Here is a 22783-nt window from a genome sequence, read left to right on the forward strand (position 1 = left end):
TTATGACTATTCCATTGTTTAAATTGTAACTCGAAATCAACATTCGTTGTGGTTTTAACAATAACGCGTTTTTTCAGCATATTCCAGCATGAATTTACCAATATTCTCTCTTCCAACATCACAGTTTTTGAAAATTGGAGGAAAGTTTGCAAATCGTTCACGAAGCTCCTCGGGAACTTCTAAATCGCATTGAACATATCCGAATAATTTATCTTCGTGTATCCGCGTCAACAGCGTCTCACTGCTCAAAGGTAACTTGTAGGGAAAATTTTTTCGAACATGATCTTTCAAAATAGAGCTCTTCTGAACCTGATCCCACCATTCACATTCTCTCATCTCAACAATTTTATATCCTTTCTTTTCCAGATGAAGTCTTCGTAAGATATCAGACTCACGCTTCCGGATACCATTTTCAAATTCGTCTTTATGAAGAATTGGTTGAGTTTCTCTACAGGGACAGAAGTGGTAGTAGCATCCGAGAGCTTCAAAAATTGTTTGAAAATGACCACAAAAGCCATCCACACTAAAGGAATCAATTTTTTCTGTTTTCCAGTTGTATAGATACTTTCAATAGTATATTCGGGTCTGTTTGCTTGATAGAAAGACATTACCATGTTCTCAAACTTCCTGATTTTGTTTTGACGAGCTTTGAACTTTTGAAGATTGGTATCAAACTCCCATCTAGTGTAGAGTCCAGTTGGCATCGCTTGACACATGGAGAAAGGATATAATTTGCTAGCATCTATTCCAACTATTGTTTTACAGACATTGTTTGACCTCCGGATGAATGTTACGTCTACAACAGCTTTCCTCGTAAACACTATTGATGGACCACCAGTCATTTCACTTCGTATTTTCTCATGCAAGTCCTTGTCAGCTTCAATGAAAGGGTAAAACTTTCTATCCATCGATTTATGAAGACAGATATTTGCTAAATTGGTTAGCGTGCACCCGAGCTTTAACATGTCAACTTTCTGACCATGATAAAACTCCATCATTTTCACCATTGCCTTCAACGTTGATACAACATCTTTGTTATTATACCAACGAAGGAAATCTCGAAAAGTTTTCATTTTCTCCATCTTCCACAAATCTTCTAGGAGAGCATAGTTTTCTATTCCAATTCTAGGCTTTTCTTTCAGTCCCATTTCCCGGAGAACTACCGACTGCTCTTTTCCAGATTGAATCAACTTTTCGAACTGAGTGAAATCTTTTTCCAGTGGATTCAAGTTTTTCAGTTTGCTGAAGAAGGAATCGTAAGGTGGAAGATGGCTACAGTCATATTTCGATGGCGAATCAAACCATTCATATGGGAAATAACCTTTTGTTTCTTTCGATTGATATGCTTTCAGAAAGGAGTCCAGAGTTGTTGCTCCACCGAGAAAATTTACAATATCCAGAAATTGAATATCCTTAAATTAATTTGAAGGAGATGAACTGATTTGTCTTCTTGATTACCGTAGGTGTAATAGCTTTGTCGTTAAGGAGATGAGGAATGAGATAGCTTTTGATCAAATTCAGATCAAACTTTCCACTGTTGAATCCAAAAACTGGTAGAGTGTCAAAATAATTATTGAAATGACACTGGAGATCAAGGAGCTGCTTTTGTTGGTATCGTAAAAAATTCTTAGAAGCATTACTATCTTCTGCTTTGATACTATTTTCCAACTGACTTTCGGAAATAATCTCCAGTCTAGAGGAAATATCACTCAACCTGGTTTCGATCTCAGCTTCCACCTCCAAGAACTTGGGTCTCAAATCCGCTTTGTTTTTTGCTGATAAGGTTTCAAGTTGCGCTACAAACGATATGATGAGACGATTGGGATCCTTTTCGCATAAGAAAATTGGTTCTTTCAACAGATTTGAAGAAATTGATACCGATACAGGTACATGAGTACCAATCCACGATGTTGTAGCTGTGTTACTGATATCCACTGAATGAACACATATTGCTTCGAAGTCGAAGACGGCTAAATTATTGAAGAGGGTATAATCTTCTGGATACGCGATTGAGGAGTTGTCAAGCTTCTCAAATAGTGTTTCCCGCAAAGAATAAACACCTCGCGGATAGACATTTTTCACTCGTTCTTTACAAGTTTTCAAGTGACGGTTGAAATGACCCGAATGGTTGAAAAAGACATCACAGCTGGGACAACGAAAATTCTTGAAGAATTTGTTGATATCATTAACATAACATATATGGTTGTTGTATCGAAGCAGTTTAATGTTTTCGTCATATCGTTCAACGCTGCGACGAACAAGTTCACCACTAATTTCACCGTCTCCAATGTCAAAATCATAGATGAAAATGTTTTGTTTGATTAGTTCTTCAATTATTGGAATTTGATCAAAGGAAACACCTGTAAAACTTTCAGGGTCGCAACCACTTCCAGTAACAAAACTGTGAAAAATTTTTGTTGCATTTGGTTCAACATCTACTGATCCAAATAAATGAATAGCAATTGCACGGAATAAACACAAATTATCGTTATATGGTTCATTGTGTCCAATTGAAACGAGACAATTTACTTCAGGATTCCTTAACAATGGCTCTGGAAGAGGAGAATCAGTACAACCCATAGGTATATTCGTAAGAAGCGCTACAAGAACGGTAACATTTGTAATTACTGTGAATCGCCATTTTGAGTTTTGACGTTCTTTTGTACATGTTTCAATCAAGTCAAGTTTCTCAATTTCGTTCTGCAGGTTCAATAAATCCTTTTTATTGCTTAGCAGAAAAGCTCGATCCAGGAGTAAGTTATTTTCATGCGGATAATAATATCAGTATTCGTTTGTCTCTAAATTTTGCAAAATAAACCCAATGCGAGGTTAACTTTTGCTGCACATTTCAGGTTTGCAAAAACTTGATCGAGTTTTTCATTGATCTTTTTGGTGTCCAAATTCGATAAACTGAAGTTGAAAACTTCAAGTAAATGCTGACACGCTGCTAGTTCTTCTTTCAATGACTCGCTATCGTTATCAACTTTCTCCATAATCTCACGAACACGGATTGTGCTTGAGGACCCAATTTTTGTGCTAGCTTGATGTACTTTTCTGCGATGAAGTTGAAGTGAGTAGAAACTTGGGAACTGTTTCTGACAGACAACACACTTGTTCAGTGCATTACGAACTTTTGCACCGTGAGCCTTCGCAATATGGTATGACAATTCTGCAGAATTTTTTGTAGCAAAATTACAATTCCTTTTCTTACAGTAAAGCGTGCCCATCATACATGTCTTCCGGTGGCGAGCAATATTGTATTTTGCAGTAGATTATCCACATTTTTCACAGTTAACGGGTAGGTTTCGATCTTTTGCAGGCATTTCGTTATAACTGGGTAAGTTAACTATGGAATGAGCAAAGAGATTTTTTATTTTTGTAAGGAATTGTCAACTGAGCCGTAAAATATGAATAAACAAATGTCTCTCAAGTTCTGCAGAAATTCAAGGTGTATTCATGACTACATGCGAACAATGAAGTTGAAATTTCTTTGTTACTAAAAGTAGATTTTATTTCGAGTCGTCAACCAATCACAGCAAAGTTTGCAAAACTTCGGGAAATTGCGACAGCCATTATTCGTGTACACAACTTCGACCACCCTGATTTGTTTACTTAATGTCTAGACAGAATTTGTTCACAAGCAATGAAAACAACCAAAGTTTACCACAGGTTTAAGATCGTAGAACTACGGGAAAATTCGACAGCTTTGATTTAATTGCGGTGCTTTGGAAAAACCAGACAGCCTTGATTTGTTTACTTATTGTCTAGACAGAATTTGTTTACTAATAGTTTTGTAGTACAAATGCTTGTTGTCAATTGTTGACATTGGTGTACCGGCTGTAGCGAAACCGTTTCGGAACACTGTAATCTCACGCAGCCCAAATTTTCGATAGTTGAAGGGATTTACTGTGTTAGTTCCAATGAAAGCATCACCAGCACACAATGCAATTATAAGTCGTCTTATGGGTTCTTTTGTAAAAATATCTTTGTGCTTCCAACTTTGCTGCCCCGTTGTTGCAAGAAAAGTTTTTGTTATCACTTCATTGTATCGATATATTGCAGGTGTTCTCAAAAGTGTTTTCTCAATGGCTCCGACTACGTTGTCTGATACAGTCATCTTTCTAACAAAAAGATTGGCTTCGTCAATTTTTACTTTGTAGTTTTTGCCAGCTGCTTCACTTATAGTGGCAAAATCATCTTGTGACCTTCGGAAAGAAACTCTCAGGGTAACTCCGCTTACTAATTGTTTTTCGCACGAGAAAAAATCAACAGCTAGTTTTCCATAAAAAGTAATTTGAGCTGATTCTCTCGCAGCCTGCTTTCTTGCATCTTTTAGTGCATTAGCAATTGCGCTAGGGTTTGCTTCATCCTCATAACCTTGACACTTTAACCAAGTCTTCTTTGCATCTGTCCCGTGCGAGAATTCTGTTTCTATGAAACTTTTGTGAGCATAGTGTCCATTGGCAGAAGAGATTTTTATTCCATTTGCAGAAACAGTGCAGTCAGCAAATAGGGAATGAAGGACATTCTTCACAAAAAATGCGGCATCAGTATTAGCGGGATCACCTGCGTCATATCGTAAATCAGTTCCATCGACATTTTGTATTCGGCATTTGATTTCCAAATAAATTTTTTGCAAGTCTATGAAATTGTTGCGATCACCTACCACTTCAAATTCAAGTGATGATCCGGAGGGAGAATAAAGTGGCCCAGTTTTTTGTTCAAATGATTGATCAAAGGTAACAAGCAAAGGCGGTTTTTCAAATAAGTCTAATGAGCTGTGAGTGGCTTCGGAAGGTATTACAATATTAGTTCGCATTTCTGACTCGAGAGAAAAAATCCAGTCGACTCCTTCTTGGCTTTGGTTTTCGAGAAATGATTTTTTTAGTGGAACGTTTTTTGTACTGTCGAGGTTTAGCAAAGTGTTGTCTTCGACGTCTAATAGCTTGCCGGCCTCGTGTTATGCGTGAATGGAGAGAACCACCAATTTGTTTGCGGGCTGTTTTTACAACCGTGCTTTTCAACGCCTGCTTTGCTGACTTTCGTTTCGTTACTACTTCTACCAACTCAGGTGCACCCTCGACCAATTCTTTTGGCAGCGGGCCATATAGACTTTCTTGCCAGTGGTAGAGCAACTCTTCCAATACCTGCAGCGAGGGCTCCAAAGCCACTACCTCTTTGACGATAATGACAGGAGAAATGTGGCATTGACTGTGATGCTTGGTTGCTGTAGTAAGCTTCCATTTCACTTGATTTTTTGAAACTTTAAGCTTACTATCACTTTTCCTGTTCCAGTAAATGGAATGAGTTTTCCGGCTTCGTTCCTCAACTCCACTTTAATGTTTTGAATATTGTTAGAAAGTATGGGCTTGTAATCCAGAATTGTAAATGACTTGTGATGGATGGGTGTAACGATGTTTATGCTGCCGTTTCTCAAACGTCTTTCAGACTCAATGATTTTAATTACAGGAGCTCTCACGTCACCTATATTCTGATAATCTATGATGTCTATGTAGACAAATATTAATTGTGAGCCACAGGTTATATCGACTGGGAAATCGTCTGCTTTGTATCCAATATGAATGTATCCATCATGCGAGTTGTCTTTTATACCCTTGAAGCCGAGAATACTTGGAACTTCTTTGTTTTCAAATGATAAACCCTCATTTGCTCCGAATTGCAAAACCAGTTTATGAGTAATTTTGTCGAAAGTAAAATCAAACTGTTTCAAATGAGCAGTTCGCCTAAGTTCATCCATGAGTTGATCCAAACTAGTGTAAATGCCTTTGCGAATTTTTCTAAGGTGTCCACTTCGATTATTTGAGGCATCGAGTTCGGCTCCCGAGTTTACATAAACGACCAACAGGTTTGAATTGACGTTGTTAATGTTTGATGGGAAGGATATTGAAGATAAAGCTACTTGCCATTCTCCTTCCAACATAAGTGGTTGAGCTAACTGGTTACGAAAATTTGCCATTGTGTTTTCACCGAAAATTTCCATTGATGCGTTGGATATTAAGTCGATTGTGAATTCTTTAGCGGCATTCATTTTATTCGTCTAACACGTTTACTTTCGTCTGTATTTCGTGTAGGGGGCTTTCGACTGAAGATAGCGAACAATTTTACCTCTGGTATGGCCACTAGCCTTCTTTAAATTAGCAATACTACCAAATGCAGCACTGCCTTTAGTGTACAACTTGTCTAACTGTTTAACTTGGTAGGAAGTAATTTTCCCAGAAGCTGGTTGGTTTGATTTCTTCTTCTGCTTCTTCAAAGCTTCCCTTGTCCTTGTCAGAAGCTTTTGCTTTTTTCTGCGGGATTTTGAAGCAACTTCCTTGTCTGACTCATATTCCAAAAATTGCAGCTTCTCTTCAGATGATAAATTTAGAAACTTTTTGGCGTATGTGTTACAAGTCAAATGTGAACCAATATCGAGAAGTGCTAATATACTAAATTGTTCAAAAGATAGTTTACAAGTGGTTTGCTGTAGATTGTAAAGAAATGTAGCAGCAAGAACTTCCGTATTTGAACCTTTGATAAGCAATCTTTTTGATGAGTCCAAGGACACAGAATCGGATTCCTCTATTATCTCCAGTATTTTATTCGCTCTTCCAAATTTTATCCCTTTCAAGATTTTAATATCATTCAACACTCCTTGTCTGATAGCTAATGTGTTGTCTGTCATAAATGATTTTTCCATAGACTCGTTTATTGCACTTCTATCATCCACTGAAGCGTCAGTTTGTTGCTCTGTATCCTGTTGCGAGACAGAGGGAGCTGATGGTGACTTGTTTTTTTGGAGAAGCGATAACTGCTTGGCTGGGTTGTGAACATCTTTGTTGCTGAGTAATTGAGATATATAGGGTTGTTCTCTCGTATACATTTGTTTAGGTATTAACACAAACTCTTCAGTATGCATTTTGTTCCAGATACTCTATGCAGGGTATTGCTATGAGTTGGATGAGACTGATACCTGAGGGAGATTTAATCAGTTTTAATCGTTCCGTTTTCCCAACTTTTCTGTTCGAAAGTTGACGCAGAGTTTTTCAGTTCTTTTTTGTTGACTGGTACAACTCCAGAGAGTACGTTCATCACACAATCACTCAGAAACCAAATGAAGTCACTGTCACTAAATAATCTGAAATCAATGTTGGAGTTTTTGTTTGTACTATTTGCCCATTGCTTGAGCATAAGCAAGTGTCTCTTTTTCATTCGTAATTGGTGTAATCACTGCTTCTTGTGCAGGAATGTAAAAAATTGAAGGATCAGGTCCAATAATTTGTGATGCAAATCGTTAACCCTGACTTGTTTTTGGATCCAGATCAATGATTAAATGTCCGTATGGCTCAGCTGTTGCTAATTTGTATGCGTTCTTGAGTAATTGGAGACAGTTCAACTGTTTTCCAGGGTATTCAATCTGTTGAATGTCACGCAGTGATTTGAATAAAATTATATGAGTGGTGTTTAGGTCAATTGTTCTCGACCATTTGCTTTGATGAAACAAATTATGCTTCACATATATAACATGAAGTTTACGATGGCGTCCAGACGTAGCTATTTTTACAAACTCTTTGTCAATAAAAATTTCCTCGCATGAGTCGTCAAATATAAGAAGACATTTCGAAAGATTTTTCGTTATCTCCAATCCTGAATATTTGATGAATTCAATGCGTGCTATACTACCTCGCATTTCCCTGAACAGTGGTTGGAACTCCTTGTAAAAGTAATAAATTTTCTCAAAGCGCGGAACTGTTCCCCTGCAGCATGTGAAACATCAGCTCAGTTTTACCGGAACCGCTGGGTCCAACAATTGACATGAATATCCTGTCATGTGTCAGAATCACTTTGTTCATAGTTTTGGATTTGGTAAAATATAACCAACTAAGCTTGACAACAATGCAATCCAAATTGATTTTTCTTCACAACTTTCTGACAAAAGAAAGAGTATAGTGAAGCAAAGGATGATCATTAGAACTATGATACTGATTTGAACAAAAAATATTACTTCAGACCGTGGCACCGATGAGTTGGAACAGCAACGCCATGGAGGTCTCTCTTTGTTGTTTACATCAAACACTAAATTGCTGACACCCGCATCAGCCTCGTCTCTTTGATGCATTTGAAATAATTTTTTGCCTCAAAAGTTAATTGCAACAAGAACGATACAAAATATCAGATATGTAATTTATTCATTGTTTTCAATGGGCAACTGTTTCATATACCAGAATTCAAACAAATTGAAACCTTTTATGTGACTTTTTATTTCTAGTTTATAACAAACAGTTGATGAGTCATTTTCTTTATACGATGGTTGACCGAAGACTTTCTCAACTTCGGGATGCTCCAAGACATAAACTCGCAACTCATTTGGCATCTCTTTCAGAGTTAGCTCACGTTCCGGTAGTAATTTTTTCAACCTAAAGGGAGGAAATTTTCTGTCCGCCCATTGTTTCCAACGAGGGATTCGCTGCTCTTTTGGTGCCAGCGGTGGCTTCTCGGTTGTTTTGTTTGTAGCCATAATTGAATTGATTCTGCAGTTCGCGAGCTCTCTGTTTATTTTTCACATACAATTGGAAATTATAGAAGTTATCAATCACAGGGAGGAAAGCTCTGAAGCTGTCTAGTTCTTCTGGAGATAGCGTAATTGTTGCGAAGTAACGTTTTGCTGTTGTGCTATACAGCGGGTTGTAGCGGGGTTGTTGTGCAACGCCGGGTCTGCTGTTGAAAAAATTTTCTCGCTTCTGTTGATCACCTGAATAATTGTTCTGTATTGGTACACAGGATCTTGAACTCTGTTGAATATTACTATCGGCTGATTGTCAAGAGGAGTCAAGCAAGTAAATATCTTCAAATTGTCTGACAGATAGGTGGTCAGTGTTGCCGTCTCTTCTCTGTGCATCACTTTGTGTGCACTGTGAAAATCTGTGAAAATATTCTGGCTTTACGTTCTGCACAATGATTGAATACTTGACAGTTTGCTGTAAAATTATTGGAATGTAGACTGCAAGAAGCAACTGTTTCCTCTGGAAGTATTTCTGAAATGCGGGGACAATTTAAATCTTCTAGATTGTAAACTTTTTTCTGTAACAACTTGCTGAGGACCTCACACTTTTCGGTGCCTTTTGCAAAAAAAATTTTCCGGGTAAATCGGAAAATGAAACTTAAGCAAACTGCTTTCAGGTCACTGTAAGGTGTATCGCCATCGTCTCAATCGAGGCCGTGCAGGTTGTGTGTCAACCAAATAACAGTTTGTTGATCGTGTGCCGGTAATTCTGCATAGCTAACTGGAGGTTTGAAAAATATTGTATCGTAGTAACTGCAACACAAGCAGAGTTCTTTGATAATGCATCCAATTGACTTCAGTTTGAAACCTTCGAGATCGAGAACAACCATATTTGCGGACTTGCTTCCAAAATTTTTTAGCATTCCAGCTCACGGAATAATTGAGAATGGAACATTTTCACTGATAGCACAAACAGTATTCCTGTCAAATATCCAAAAAGACAATTATTTATTGGTGAATAACGGAAAGCGTATACATATCCAGGACCTTTGTTTCTACAATCTTTTACGAATCCAGCTGCACCGTGTAAGGCCGCATGAAGTCGTAAAACTTTGCTATATTTCAGTAAAAGATCTAGTCGTGAATTATCAGCTCCTATTAAACCACCATAAGGTCTGAATTTAAGTGCTATTTCTCCGTCAATTTCTGGATCTAATAATGCGCAGGCTGCAACAAAATATAACTGACGATGTGATATGTGACTAAAAATTTGATTACCTCTCAGTGATACAGTTTTTTCGTGAATCAACTTTATGTCTTCTATTCCAATTGTATTCATTACTAAGAGTATACTGAACGCATGGTCTTGCAGCTAGAAAGTTTTATTTATTCAATTATGATTGGCTGTCAACTTGAACTAAATCCTCTGTTCTGATTGGTCGGTTTTGTTTCTCAAACTCTTAAGTGTTTCTCACACTGAACATGTTTGAACACGATCTTTTCTTTCTCTGCTTACTCCATTCTCGAGTATATCATTTATTAGTTTAAACATCCACAAACAGGTGAGTCGAATTATCTTTGTTTTAGTCTATAATATGTACTCATTTGTGAACATAAATTTGCATGACCACAAGTGAGTACATACTTATACAAGAAATTGTTTGCTTTTTCCGCCCAAGGTTGAAGTACATGTGTGAATTTGTGTGTGTATGTGTGTTTGTGTGTGTGTGTTTGTGTGCGTGTGTATTTATGTATGTATGTATGTATTTATGTATGTATGTATGTATGTATGCATGTATGTATTTATGTATGTATGTATGTATGTATGTATGTATGCATGTATGTATAGGGTAAAAATTTTTTCCGGCAACTTTTCTTACTCAAAGAACATGTTTCACACAAATTCACATTGATTCAAACCAAAAAATCGCAAAAAAAAAATTTTCAACCCCATTTTTCAAAATTTTTTACAAGTTCTGATCCTCCTATAGGGTTAAAATTTCAATTTTTGAAAAAAATTTTTCCGACAATTTTTTCTACTCAAAAAACATGTTTCACACAATTTCACATTGATTGAAGCCGAAAAAACGCAAAAAAAAATTTTTCAACCCCATTTTTCGAAAGTTCTGATCACCCTATAGGGTAAAAATTTCAAAATTTGAAAAAAATTTTTCCGACAACTTTTTTAGTCACAAAACATGTTTCAAACATTTTTACGTTGATTAAAGCCGAAAAAACGCAAAAAAATTTTTCGACCCCATTTTTCAAAAATTTTTACAAGTTCTGATATCCCTATAGGGCAGAAATTTCAAAATTTGAAAAAAATTTTTCCGATAACTTCTTTTAGTCACAAAACATGCTTCAAACACTTTTACGTTGATTAAAGCCAAAAGAACGCAAAAAAAATTTTTCGACCCCATTTTTCAAAAATTTTTACAAGTTCGGATCCCCTAAAGGGTAAAAATTTCAACTTTTGAAAAAATTTTTTCCGACAACTTTTTTTATTCACAAAACATGTTTCACACATTAGCGGTAAATTCTCAAATATGAAAAACTAGATCTGAATACTTTTACCATACACAAATTATGTAATCGGAATGCTAGCAATAGCAGTGCTTAATTTATATCACTGTTCTAAACAAACAAACAGACGCCACAGCAAACAATTAGTCGTAACAAAAACTGGGTCATGCTTGTAAACAAATTGAACCAAGTTACAATCAGCCGAAAGGTAAAATAGAAGAATTTTTTCGAAAAAAAAAATTCGGAGCTGAGCAGAACCTCAACGGGGGGGGACACTATGTATTAAGATAAGGAATGCAGAAATTGTCCCCCTAGGGGGACGCTTAGGGGGACATTTAGTGCGAATTGCATTAAATGTCCCCCTAAGTGTCCCCCTAGGGGGGACAATTTCTGCATTCCCTATCTTAATACATAGTGTCCCCCCGTTGAGGTTCTAGTCAGCTTCTTCTACTACTGAGAGGGTCTAAAGTGGGGGATGAAGGGGGTGAATTGTGTGTATAAGTGAGTGTTCGTGTCAGTGTACGTGTGTTTGTGTGTGTGAGTGTATGTGTGTGTCTTTGTGTGTGTGTGTATGTATGTGAGAGTGTGTGTATGTGTGTGTGTTTGTGTGTGCGTGTGTTTGTGTATGTGTATGTGTGTGTGTGTTTGTGTGTGAGAGTGTATGTGTGTTTTTGTGTGTGTGAGTGTATGTGTGTGTCTTTGTGTGTGTGGTGTTTGTTTGTGTGTGTGTGTGAGTGAGTGTGTGTATGCGTGTGAGTGTGTGTGTGAGAGTGTGTTTGTATGCGTGTGTGTGTGTGAGTGTGTTTGTGTGTGTGTGTGTGTGTGTGAGTATGTTTGTAAATGTGTGTGAGTTTCTGTGTGTGTGTGAGTGTGTTTGTATGTGTGTGTGTGTTTGTGTGTGTGAGTGTATGTGTGTTTGTGTGTGTGAGTGTATGTGTGTGTCTTTGTGTGTGTGGTGTTTGTGTGTGTGTGAGTGTGTGTTTGTGTATGCGTGTGAGTGTGTGTGTGAGAGTGTGTTTGTATGCGTGTGTGTGTGAGTGTGTTTGTGTGTGTATGTGTGTGTGTGTATGTGTGTGTGCGTGTGTGTGTTTGCTTTAATAAGGGTCTAACTGACAATTAGTTTTTGTGTTAATAATCCAGAATTAGTCTATTGAATCAAAAAAATTTGTAAACATCTGTTTGTTAAGCCTAAAGTTATACAGAATTAACATATTTTCTGTTTTGCAAAATGGATGCACGTTTTGGCTCAAAAGACCTGTTAACATTATGCCAAAAGAGTAGCAGCATATGAACTCTGAAACCATTTCATAAATTGGAAAAATTGTAATCCATCAGAGTTAAAATTCGGAAAAATGCACTTTAAAACCAAAATGATGTCATTAGGCTCAGTTAAAAAAGTTTTAACGTCCTCTAGCAGCACCTCCTAGCATTGGGCTCTCATTCAACAGGGTAAAAAAAGCAGGTTTGTGAAAAAAAATTGAAAAATTGAAAAAAATTTTTTTTGATAGATGACCTCTGACCTTTGACCCTAAAAATTAGGGCTTCAAAAAACACTTGGGATGACACTGATGGTGCAGAGGTCCTCAGCACACTGTCCTACAAAACATCTCATCACGCTCGTCAAATTTAACTTAATCGTTACGGAGATAATTAGTGCCTAATTAACGGCTAATTAGTGACTAATTAACATAAATGCTAACTAATGAAAAAGAAAGTTGGAATTTTTTACGGCAATGTCTTTGTGGGAACATGCTGGATGTTTTTGGTCATAAGCATCATGGCCGAAAAATGGCTCCTTCACTGATTTCCAAAACATGGCTCCTTCACCGGGATCAAACTCTAAAACCGCCCTTTACGCCGTAAACTTATGTCTCCCAAAGAGTTTCGGAAATCGCATTCTTAAAACCTAAAGGCTCTAACAGAACTTGTTGCCTTGCGTGCATCACCTATTTTTCGTTTTTGATGACGAAAAGTCAAACAAAAATTCATTCAGGCAAAAAATTGCATTAAAAAGACCACAGGAATATATTGTAATTGCTAAAAATCTTCTGAACAATTAAACATAACTCAGCCTATTCATGAATACAAGAAAAGTTTTAAAAGATATTTACCAAAGTAAAATTGTAAAATTGCTTGTCTTCAGCCCCATGATTCCTGAAAAACAATTTTTCTCCATAAATTCCTTACCAGAACAGTTTATAACACGAAGAAGCAGATGTAAAATGAACAACAGTGAACTCAAATAATCGGAACAAAACAGTCTCAAATATCACTCAGATCATCTACCAAAAATTATGTAAAATGGAGAACATCAAAATCTTTGGTTATCAAACACGAAAAAGCAGATGAGAATGAACACTGAAAATATAGTTCATGTCCCAATATTGTGTGAGGATTTCAATGAAAATCGCCTTCAATTTTAAGAAAGGCCCTGTCAGCAGTTTTTAGGACAACTTACTTGACAAACACGAAGGAAATCTCATTATTATTTAAAAAAGCATCTTTATACCTCAAATATATCGAGCGGCCAAATCTGAATGAGCAAAAAATTGAGTTCGTGAGAAACAATAGGCTCCAGCAAAAAACTTTAGTCAACAAAGACTAAGAAGCAAAACGAATGCGAACATTAAAAAGCCTATATGCATTAGACAAAGAACTATTAGCAGAACAACAATTTCCTGCAATGGTTAAAAAAAACGAAAAAAAAAACGAATTTTGAAAGGAATATCGTTTTTCAGTCTCAGCTAATCCACTAATTCTCTTGTTTTACTAAAAGCAGAAAAAACTTTACTTTTCTAAGGTAATTCTTTACAATCTGGCTCGCTTAAATAACGATCTGTCATTATTATCAGTTATTGATTTAATCCTACAGTTAATATATTCTCTTTTTCAATCATTCTAATTCTTCTCTTCAACAATTCAAATCTTTCTAGTACTTCACTACTACAAATCAAATTCTTCGTGGCTTAACTTTAAATCCAATCAAGGTTTGGACATTACTGTCTTTCGATATCTCAGCGCAACTAACTTTTCTATTGGAACTTATGTTTACTTTTTTATAATTATTTTGTCTCGTGAATGTTTTGTTTTAAGCTCCCAAGTTTAAAATAAAAAAACACTAGCAGACACCAGGGTTGCACGTCTTGTGGACTAGAATAGTCAATATGCGGTTTCGGAAAACAACCCATGGAAAAAAACCCGCACTTAATTTTAGATAGGAAATAAACCACCACGGAAATAAATCCCATCCTGACTTTTAACGAACTTCGCATTTAGCGCGTTTGGCCATGCCTTGTAGGCCGTGTCTATGCCTTAGCGGCCCGTGGAACTTGATATGAAACTATCACAACCAAACAAATTATCACGACCAAACTCAAGTTTAAAATGGGAGTTTATTTCCGTGGCGGTTTATTTCCGTGGCGGTTTATTTCCTATCTAAAATTATTTGGGGTTTTTCCGAGGAGGTTTATTTACTATACCCGTTTTTACAAATTTCAACTTAATCAAGCTCTTTGATAATATATATATTGCTCAAACATAAGTTTTTGAATGTTAATACTTAATTTTTCTTATGCGGCTTAATCGAAACTTCACTTTTAATCGCGTTTTCGAGGACGAATAGTCAAAAGTCAGCCAAATTAATTAGACGCAAAGTCAGTATTACATAACAAAATCATTAAAAAGACCAACAGAAGATTGACATAATTGCTTATTTTTTCATTGAAACATTTCTGTCAAAATATCAACTCAGATGACAAGGTGTTAATGGTCAACCTTTAAAAGGTAAATGACCGGTATGGCTAAAAATTGAAATCTTGGAGTTAAAAGTGATTTTATAGTTACTAATCAGCGCCCACTGCTGCAGTTCTAAGAGACTGTGTTCAAACACATCTGTATGTTTGTGTCCCATTTTCTACTGCTAATCAATTGGTCGCATTATGATGGGTTTTATCCTTTTCAGCAAGCGCATTTCATCAATATTGGTTGTTGAAATTTTAAAAATTGCTGTCAAGTTTTAACCAAACTATGCTATGCGTTGATAGTCAAATTAAAAATTTACCTTTAAAAATAACCTTTAGCCTAAATGTTTAGCCTAAACTTATTAAATAGTCTCCAATTAAAACCGGCAGGCTAGTTAATTGTATTAATTGTATTTTCAGCTTTGTCCTGAATAGTTATTGCATAATGATAGAGGCCGGATTTCCATTGGGTAGCCCCGCTTATAGAGGATTTTAGATTCCGGCGCAGGATTTGAAAGTTATCTTTGTTCATCATCAATTTGTTTAAAATAGACGAATGTGAACTGCTCGCGTCCTTCGTCGAAATAACCCAATAGTATTTATTTTTGGCGCCAGCTGTCTATACCAAGCCATCAAAAAATCTCCGAGCTGGTTGAAAAAGAAAATTCAGATATCAACTACTGCTAGACCAGGTCTCAATTTCAATACTTATACCGTCTTACCGCACAAAAACCTACAGCATTTGATATTACGTGGAAATCTTGAGCGAAGAAAAGATTCTATGTTATGGCATGATGCGTTAAGCAATTCACTAAGTGGGCATCGAAGGAATAATTTTTCAACACAGACTGTTGCACAATAATTGGAAACATTGACATTTTTTGGATAGCATTTTCGAGCGATTGTGTACAACCGACGAATTGGAAATCCAGATATTTTAAAAAAAAACTGTGTAACGCAAAAGAGAGTTTAATAATTTCAGTAAAGAAACACCTATTATCAAGGCGCAAACAGAAAATAACCTTGTTCAAAAACGAACTACGTAAAGTGCATCCAGACGTTAATATAGAATTGAATTTTTTGTCGATTGTTAATTATCACGAAAAAGACTTACGGCAATTAACTTTGAAGAGATCAAAAATCACAAAAAAACGGAAATCAAAAACTAATAGGTTAAAAAAAAGACGGCCGAAGGCGACTTGGAGACACGTCAGTAATATACAGTTGCACCATCTCTTCAGCAAATTCTTTGTAAGTTTATCCGATCGGTAGCATTTGAGATTAACTTGGTGCGATCTGAGAAGTGAAATTTGCAGGGAGCTGCCTCAATCTGTATATTTCTCTAAGTGCGAGATCTTTGATTCTCTGTTCTGCTTTTTTCCTCATTTTGTACATCTTTGACCTCTATCAAACAATGCATTTTAATAATCCTCAACATATCAAGATTTTCAGCTTTTTTTCAAAAAAAGAACAACGACGTCCTTAATCATGCTCACACGGAATCGTTCACTGTAGATAAGGAATCTGATAAAGATGGAATCCCTACTCTTAAATATCAAGGCCAAACTCCTTTGAATAAGCCAAATAACAAACCTGGCTGCAAAGTTCCAAGCCCGGCCGTTAACGCTTTCAACGACGTAGATGTCACCCAAGCAATTGAAAGCGGTAGCAAATTTGATTTCAACCATAGTCCAAAGTATACAATCGGAGCTCCGATCAATCATTAACGAAATTGTCAAAGACAAGTTGAAGCAAATGAAAGAAAATGCAGCTGCGAAACGATTTTGAAAAAAAAACTCGAAATAATAGCGCTATCTGAAGCCGAAGTTCTCAAAAATTACAACAGAGAAAACGTCAAAACTCTGGATTTGCCAGAAAGCCATCAGAGCGGACAAAGTGAGTCTTGCCAGTAAACAACAGCGGCTCTCATAAATTTAGCGAAAAGACTAAACGTATCGGTAAGAGAAAACGACATTTCAAATGCACACCGGCTTCCTCCTTCAACTAGAACACAAAAAAAGACCAGTCATAGTCAAAACGTTTGACGTATGACAAAAATTGAAGTTCTTAAAAACAAGAAAAACCAGTCCCACGTTCGTATTTGTCAAGATATAACAAAAGCAAGGCCTAATTTTCTGAGAACGATTTAAAGTTATGTGCGAGTCAAATCAGCTTGGACACGAGAGGGTACAATTTTTTATATGGAAGGAAGATGGCTTAATCTATAAAAACAGTAATCTTTACCGGGTACCAGGGTGGTATAGATTTTAAATACGGTTTGAGAGACGTGTTGGAAAGCTTCAGAACATTTTCGCATCAGTTTAATTCATTTCAAGAGAATGGACTAGCTTCCGGGCCATTTCGGAATGACGATGGTTCCTAAAACAACTAATACTACTCAAGTTCAACATCATAAAGCTAAAAACCAAAAATACACATGCATACAGGTGCTTCATTCAAAAGTGAGATCTTCAACGAAACATTTCGGTGAAATAGAAACTTTAATTCACGGACTCGAAAAACTGCCAGACGTTTGGTGTTTGAGCGAAACTTGGTTGAACAGCGGCGATGACGCAAATAGTTTACTTGTGTTATGATACAGTTGAAAAACGATTGTGATTTGATAAGAATTCACAAAAATCCTCCCAACGAAGCTGCTGGTATAGAAATTATTGCTAATAGTTTACGGTTCTTTGTAGCGGTCATATACAATAAACCTAGCAAGCCCAAAAAGGACTTCTGAAAGGTTTTTGATGAATTCTAGGAGTCATGAAGCAGCAATACAAAACCTTTTATTATCTGCGGTAAATTCAAAATCAAAATTTTTGCGCATAATCATTATGTTAACAACTATATGAACATAAGCGCTTCAAATGGTCTTGTTTTCTGAGTAAAGGAACCTACTAGAGTAACGCATAGTACTTCAACATGCTTAGATCACTTTATTTATCGATATGTTCATACTTGTGAAACGGAGGTCCTGTCACATCAAAGCTTCTCAGATCATTACCCGATTCAATTCAGTTGCAGAGTTGTAACAAAAACAAATAAAGACTTGTTACTTTTTAGAGATAATAAGTTTGCAAAATCTCTAGAAAAAATAACGCTTTCTGGATGAACAAAAAAAGAGTTAGCATTAATTAAAGAAAAATTAACAAAGTGTACCAATCCTTCAAACACGTTTGATACCCTTAGTAGTTTGTTTATGGATGTTACAGAGAGATTTGCTACAGAGAGACGGAAGTCATGATATTATTTGGTTAGAAAAGTTCAAAAGATTAAGATTAAGCTTTGAAAAACAGTGTTTTGCAGCCAAAAGAGATTTCTATTTAATTTAAATCTTGCTTCGGTAATAAAAGACAGGTTTATAAATTATTAAAGGAATTAAGTGGGAAAGTAATGAACAGTTCCACGGTTCCTCTTCTAGAAAGTGTGCCTAACAGTATTAGTCAGCCGAATGATCAAGATAACGCAATAGCCTTTAGTAGTTATTTTGCCAATGTTGGGTTTGAAAACAGCAAGCATCTGGATGCTTAAAATGGACCGGAAATTCCAAGGCGTCAACAGTCGATGTATCTTTTTCAAAGTTAAAACGGAGGAAGTTAGAGTCGTAACATCAAATTTGGGTAATAAATCATCCTTTGTCGAGGATTCTGTTAATATTCTTTTGGTAAAAAATGTCAGCGCCTGTAACTACTGAATACATTACGTTTTTAATAAATCTTTCGTTCAACAGGAGCGAATTCCCACAGGAGCTCAAAAAAGTTTTTCCTTTACACAAATCTGGTTCAAAGTTAGATGAAAACAATTACAGCCCTATTTCACTACTTATTGTTTGGAGCCAGGTTTTTGAAAAAAAAAGTTATGTTTAATCGGGTGTACTCTAAATTTGAAAGATTTTCTTTGCTTTATCATCGACAATTCGGATTCCGAATAAAACACAGTGCAATTACTGCTCTTGTTGAGGTTACGGAAAACTTGAAATCTGTTTTTAAAAGAAGAAACGTGTTCAGTATTTTCTTAGATCTGAGGAAAGATTTTGGTACAATTGATCGCAAAATGATGATTAAGAAGCTAGAATGAAAGTTGGATCAGATGAAAAGTATTAAAATGGTTTGAATCATATCTCGAGCATAGAGTGGAGCGTGTTCATTTGAACGTAGTTATTTCTAGATGGCAAGAACTTAAAGGTGGTGTACCACAGAGATCAATTCTTGGGCCTCTTTTATTCACTATCTACTAAAATGATTTCCCTTTAGTTTGCAAAAAGCTTGATCTTATTCTGTTTGCAGACGAAAAAATTATAACTGCTGTAGGAGTGCAGGGAATTGAAGTTGAACAAGAAATAAGGAATATTAGCAAGCGGCTCAATTCAAATAAACTGGTGCTCAATTTAGATAAAACGGTACAGATGGCTGTCACTTTAGCAGATAAAACGTCAGACTGTTTCCGTTTCAACTCGAGGGAAAAAAGGAACCAGTTTGCAAACATCTAGGACTACTTGTTGATTCCAAGCGTTCTTTGGGAAGCCATATTGGAGAAGTTAAAAGGAAGTAAAGTAATCAATGCGGTATTATCGCAAAGCTGAGACATTTCGTGCCTAGGAAGCTGTTGATACAGTATTACGAGTCAAACGTTAGGCCTATTGTTCAATATGGAGTCTTAGTCAAAGTCCGCTATAGTTACTCTTTGGTTCTGCCTATTTATTTTTTACAGGAAAATTTAAAGTTCATTTATTTCAAAAAAGAATCTATTCATGTGAGGACACATTCCAGAAACACTCCATATTGACTGTTTACGACCTGCACGCTCATGAATTGATTTAATTTTCTCTAAAAGCAATCAGTGTTCTGCATCGTGGACATTTTTGTAATTACTTGTTAGTACATTATACAATAGAAAGAGAAACTAGGGGATCGGCAAGTAAGATACACAAACAACCTTTATGTAAAAGAAAAATAGAGCGCTGTTCAATCAAATTCCGTGCAACAAAGTTATACAATAAATTAAAAAGGCTAGAAATCGTTCCGGTAGACTTTGAAGCGAAGATATCAGTCGAAATAGCTAGTTTTCGTCATATGTTGAAGTGTTCATTTTTAGTTTGCAATCACGGACTCGCGCAAGATTTGTATTTGATTTTCAATTTTTGTCACATTGCCTATCTGTCAAACAGTTAATTTGTATGATTTTTTCTTTTCGAATTATAGTAATTGTTGTTCTATTTATACTCAACTCTGGGGTAGACTGAAAAGTGGGCGTCTATAGCCCCGTTCTCTGTCCTCTCCAATGCAATATATTGTGCAGTAATTTGTATATTTTTCATTGGAGAAATTAATTCTTTCTTTTCAAAGCAATCAATGAATTCTTATGAAAAGTTATAGATGAAAATACCTGACTTACCTTGGTTCGGGACAACCGACTCCGTTAAGTTGCGTCTCGGCATATCCGGAGGCTCGTAATTTTGCCACTGTGGTCGCTCATAATTACTGGCCTCCGAAACTCGGCGACCTCCACCGACGGCTCCCATGGCCCCGAGAGCCTGCAAGTCTGCGGTCGACCCCGAGACGGCCAGGGGATCGATGTAGGATGCTGCCACTCTGTCTACGGATGGCGTACTTTTGCATTCTACATTTATATGCAGTTCTTTCAAACAGGACACGTGTATAGCCTTTTTGCAATTTCGCTGGCAACGCAGGCCCTGATTTTGTGATCCTTTTAAGATTTTGCCACAATGATCGCAATCTGTGACTTCTTTGAACGTATTCAAAGCAAACTTGTGCTGACCTTTTTCTCCACTCAGACAGGCCGATACCAATGAGAGCATATCCTCCCACTCCTTGCAGAGGAAAGAGTTCTTCATCGCAATTTTAACAGTGGAACTTCTAACAAACTCAATCCTTATATAAGGTTTATCCTTCTGTTTTTCCTCAAGTCGGTATATGAATCTGTGATTTGCAAACGAAAGATATCGGGTATTTTGGGCTGTGAAAACAATGCCCCGTTGAAAGAGATACACTTTGACCTCGTTCGTCCAGGTGTCCTTATCAATCTTGATTTTATGAAACACCGACTCTTTGAGGAACTTTCCCAAAGAATTAGGGTCTGAACACAAGGGTTCGATGCTGAGATCGCCCACGAAAGTATTCTTGACGAACTCTAAGCATTCCATATCCCTTTTACATTCATTGAGATGAGACCCAATGTCTCGAACAATTTCCAGGGTCTTCTGCACTTCCTCTAAATCGACCCGACGTTCATTTTCAGCCTCCTCTTTCAGCCTTTCGATAAACAGATGATACTTCAGCACGTGCTGAAAGGGAATATGCATAACAGACCTCAGGTCAAACTGACTACAGGGCGATTGAGAATCCGCGTTTTGTTTTATTCGCTCAAACTCTTTTACAAAAATCTGATTAGCATTCAACAGCTCGTCAAGTTTGGCGATGGCCCCGTTAAATTCTACAAAATACCGTCCGTAAACTTGAGCTATTGTCTTTCTGTGAGTCTGAAAAGCTGTGCAAACAGCAGCATATTCGCTTTGGAAAGTCACTGAGCAAATATCCGTCACAAGTTGTATGTGGAGGTCTTTCATATCCTCAAAAAGATTCCCACAAAACACAGGCATAAAATGTTCTCTTAAAAAATCATTTGCAGTAAGTTTATCTTTGTAAAGAGTGATGACATCACAAACTAATCGTGCGAAGGCTTTCTCTTTGTTCACCAACTCTTTAACTGCCGGATTTTTGAGTGACCAGCCGAGATGGTCCAGGTCCACTTCGTTCGGGATTGCGTAGTTCGGGGTACTTTGAAGATATTTATTAACCATACTTCCGTAGATCTCTTCAGCCTCGACGTTGTTCGATTCCATGGGAACGTACGCACTTCCGATATAGGGATCGTACCCGCCATCTGTGGAATCGTACACACAACTGCCGTTTTGAGGATATGTCCTGGTAATTCGTTGCGAAGGGTTCAATTCATGAGGTGTGCGCCGAGATTCCTGCATTGAAAGTTTATATCTTCTTGTTTGACTGAGCGCTCGCAAAGTGCTGATAATCTGAAATTTAAAGAAGTCCATTTAATGACACAGATCACCTCCCTCCCCCCCCCCCCCCCCCTCGTCCTGCTCACGCACAAAAACCGTTTATTAGCTCCGCGTTCCAAAAATTTCTGGCTAGCACATAACTAGGTACTCAAAGTTCACCGCCATATAAACTTGTATAGCTTTTAACGTCAATTAAGGTTTTTATGCAAAAGTAACAACCATACACTCGTCATGACGACTTAACTATGATTATTAAGGATGTAACTGACTTTAAAATCCCTCAATTTGTCTGTACACAAAAATATATGTAGCTATAGAATATTTAACGTATCGTATAGTTGTTTATGATTATTTGAGTTATTGAATACTTTTAGACATATAAATCTGTAAATAAATTCATTAGACTACTACTACTTTTTGGCAATAGTTGTTTCACTCGAGCTATCGTTTTTTTTAATCAATTAATAACTAGATACGTCAAAAAGCAGTAGTCTAATATTCACTTATGTGCCATATATGGTCCGTTTTATGGATAGTAGGTTTGGGCTAGTGGGTAAAGTACGCGATTTTTGGGTCCTTTGAAGAAACAGTAGGGCAAAACAATACTGCCCAGTAAATAATCTATCTAACAACACCATCTAATAACATATCGAAAACGACACCGGAAACTAAAATCAGGTATTCATGTTAATAAAGAACATTAATCACACATGCTTGTCAATAACATTAAAACACTCACGTGCACATTTTAAAATGCCGAAAGTCTGCAGTGCCAGAGGTTAAAATGCCTGAAGTTGCTACTTAGCCAGAAGTTGACTTTCGTCATTTTAAAACGTGCGCGTTTCGTGTTTTAAGCATGGTTAAGTGACTCTGCAGAAGTCAATTCGAAATTCTAACTTATTATGTCGAACCGCTTCGCAGTTCTCGATAAACACCAGACGTTCTCAGTGACTTCAAGCAGAGTCACGTAAC

General features: G+C 36.8%; 1 protein-coding gene across 1 annotated transcript in view; it reads right to left on the reverse strand.

Annotated features, from left to right (window-relative positions):
- Window positions 1–22783, reverse strand: part of LOC142350433 (proto-oncogene vav-like) — a 49254-nt gene that overhangs the window by 8950 nt on the left and 17521 nt on the right. Inside the window, exon 4 of the mRNA XM_075402280.1 lies at window positions 20167–21823. Within this exon, the coding sequence (XP_075258395.1) occupies window positions 20167–21823 (1657 nt within the window). The remainder of the gene's footprint in view (window positions 1–20166; window positions 21824–22783) is intronic.

Source organism: Convolutriloba macropyga, chromosome 12 (genome assembly GCF_964194025.1).
Source record: "Convolutriloba macropyga chromosome 12, txConMacr16.3, whole genome shotgun sequence".
NCBI lineage: Eukaryota > Metazoa > Xenacoelomorpha > Acoela > Convolutidae > Convolutriloba > Convolutriloba macropyga.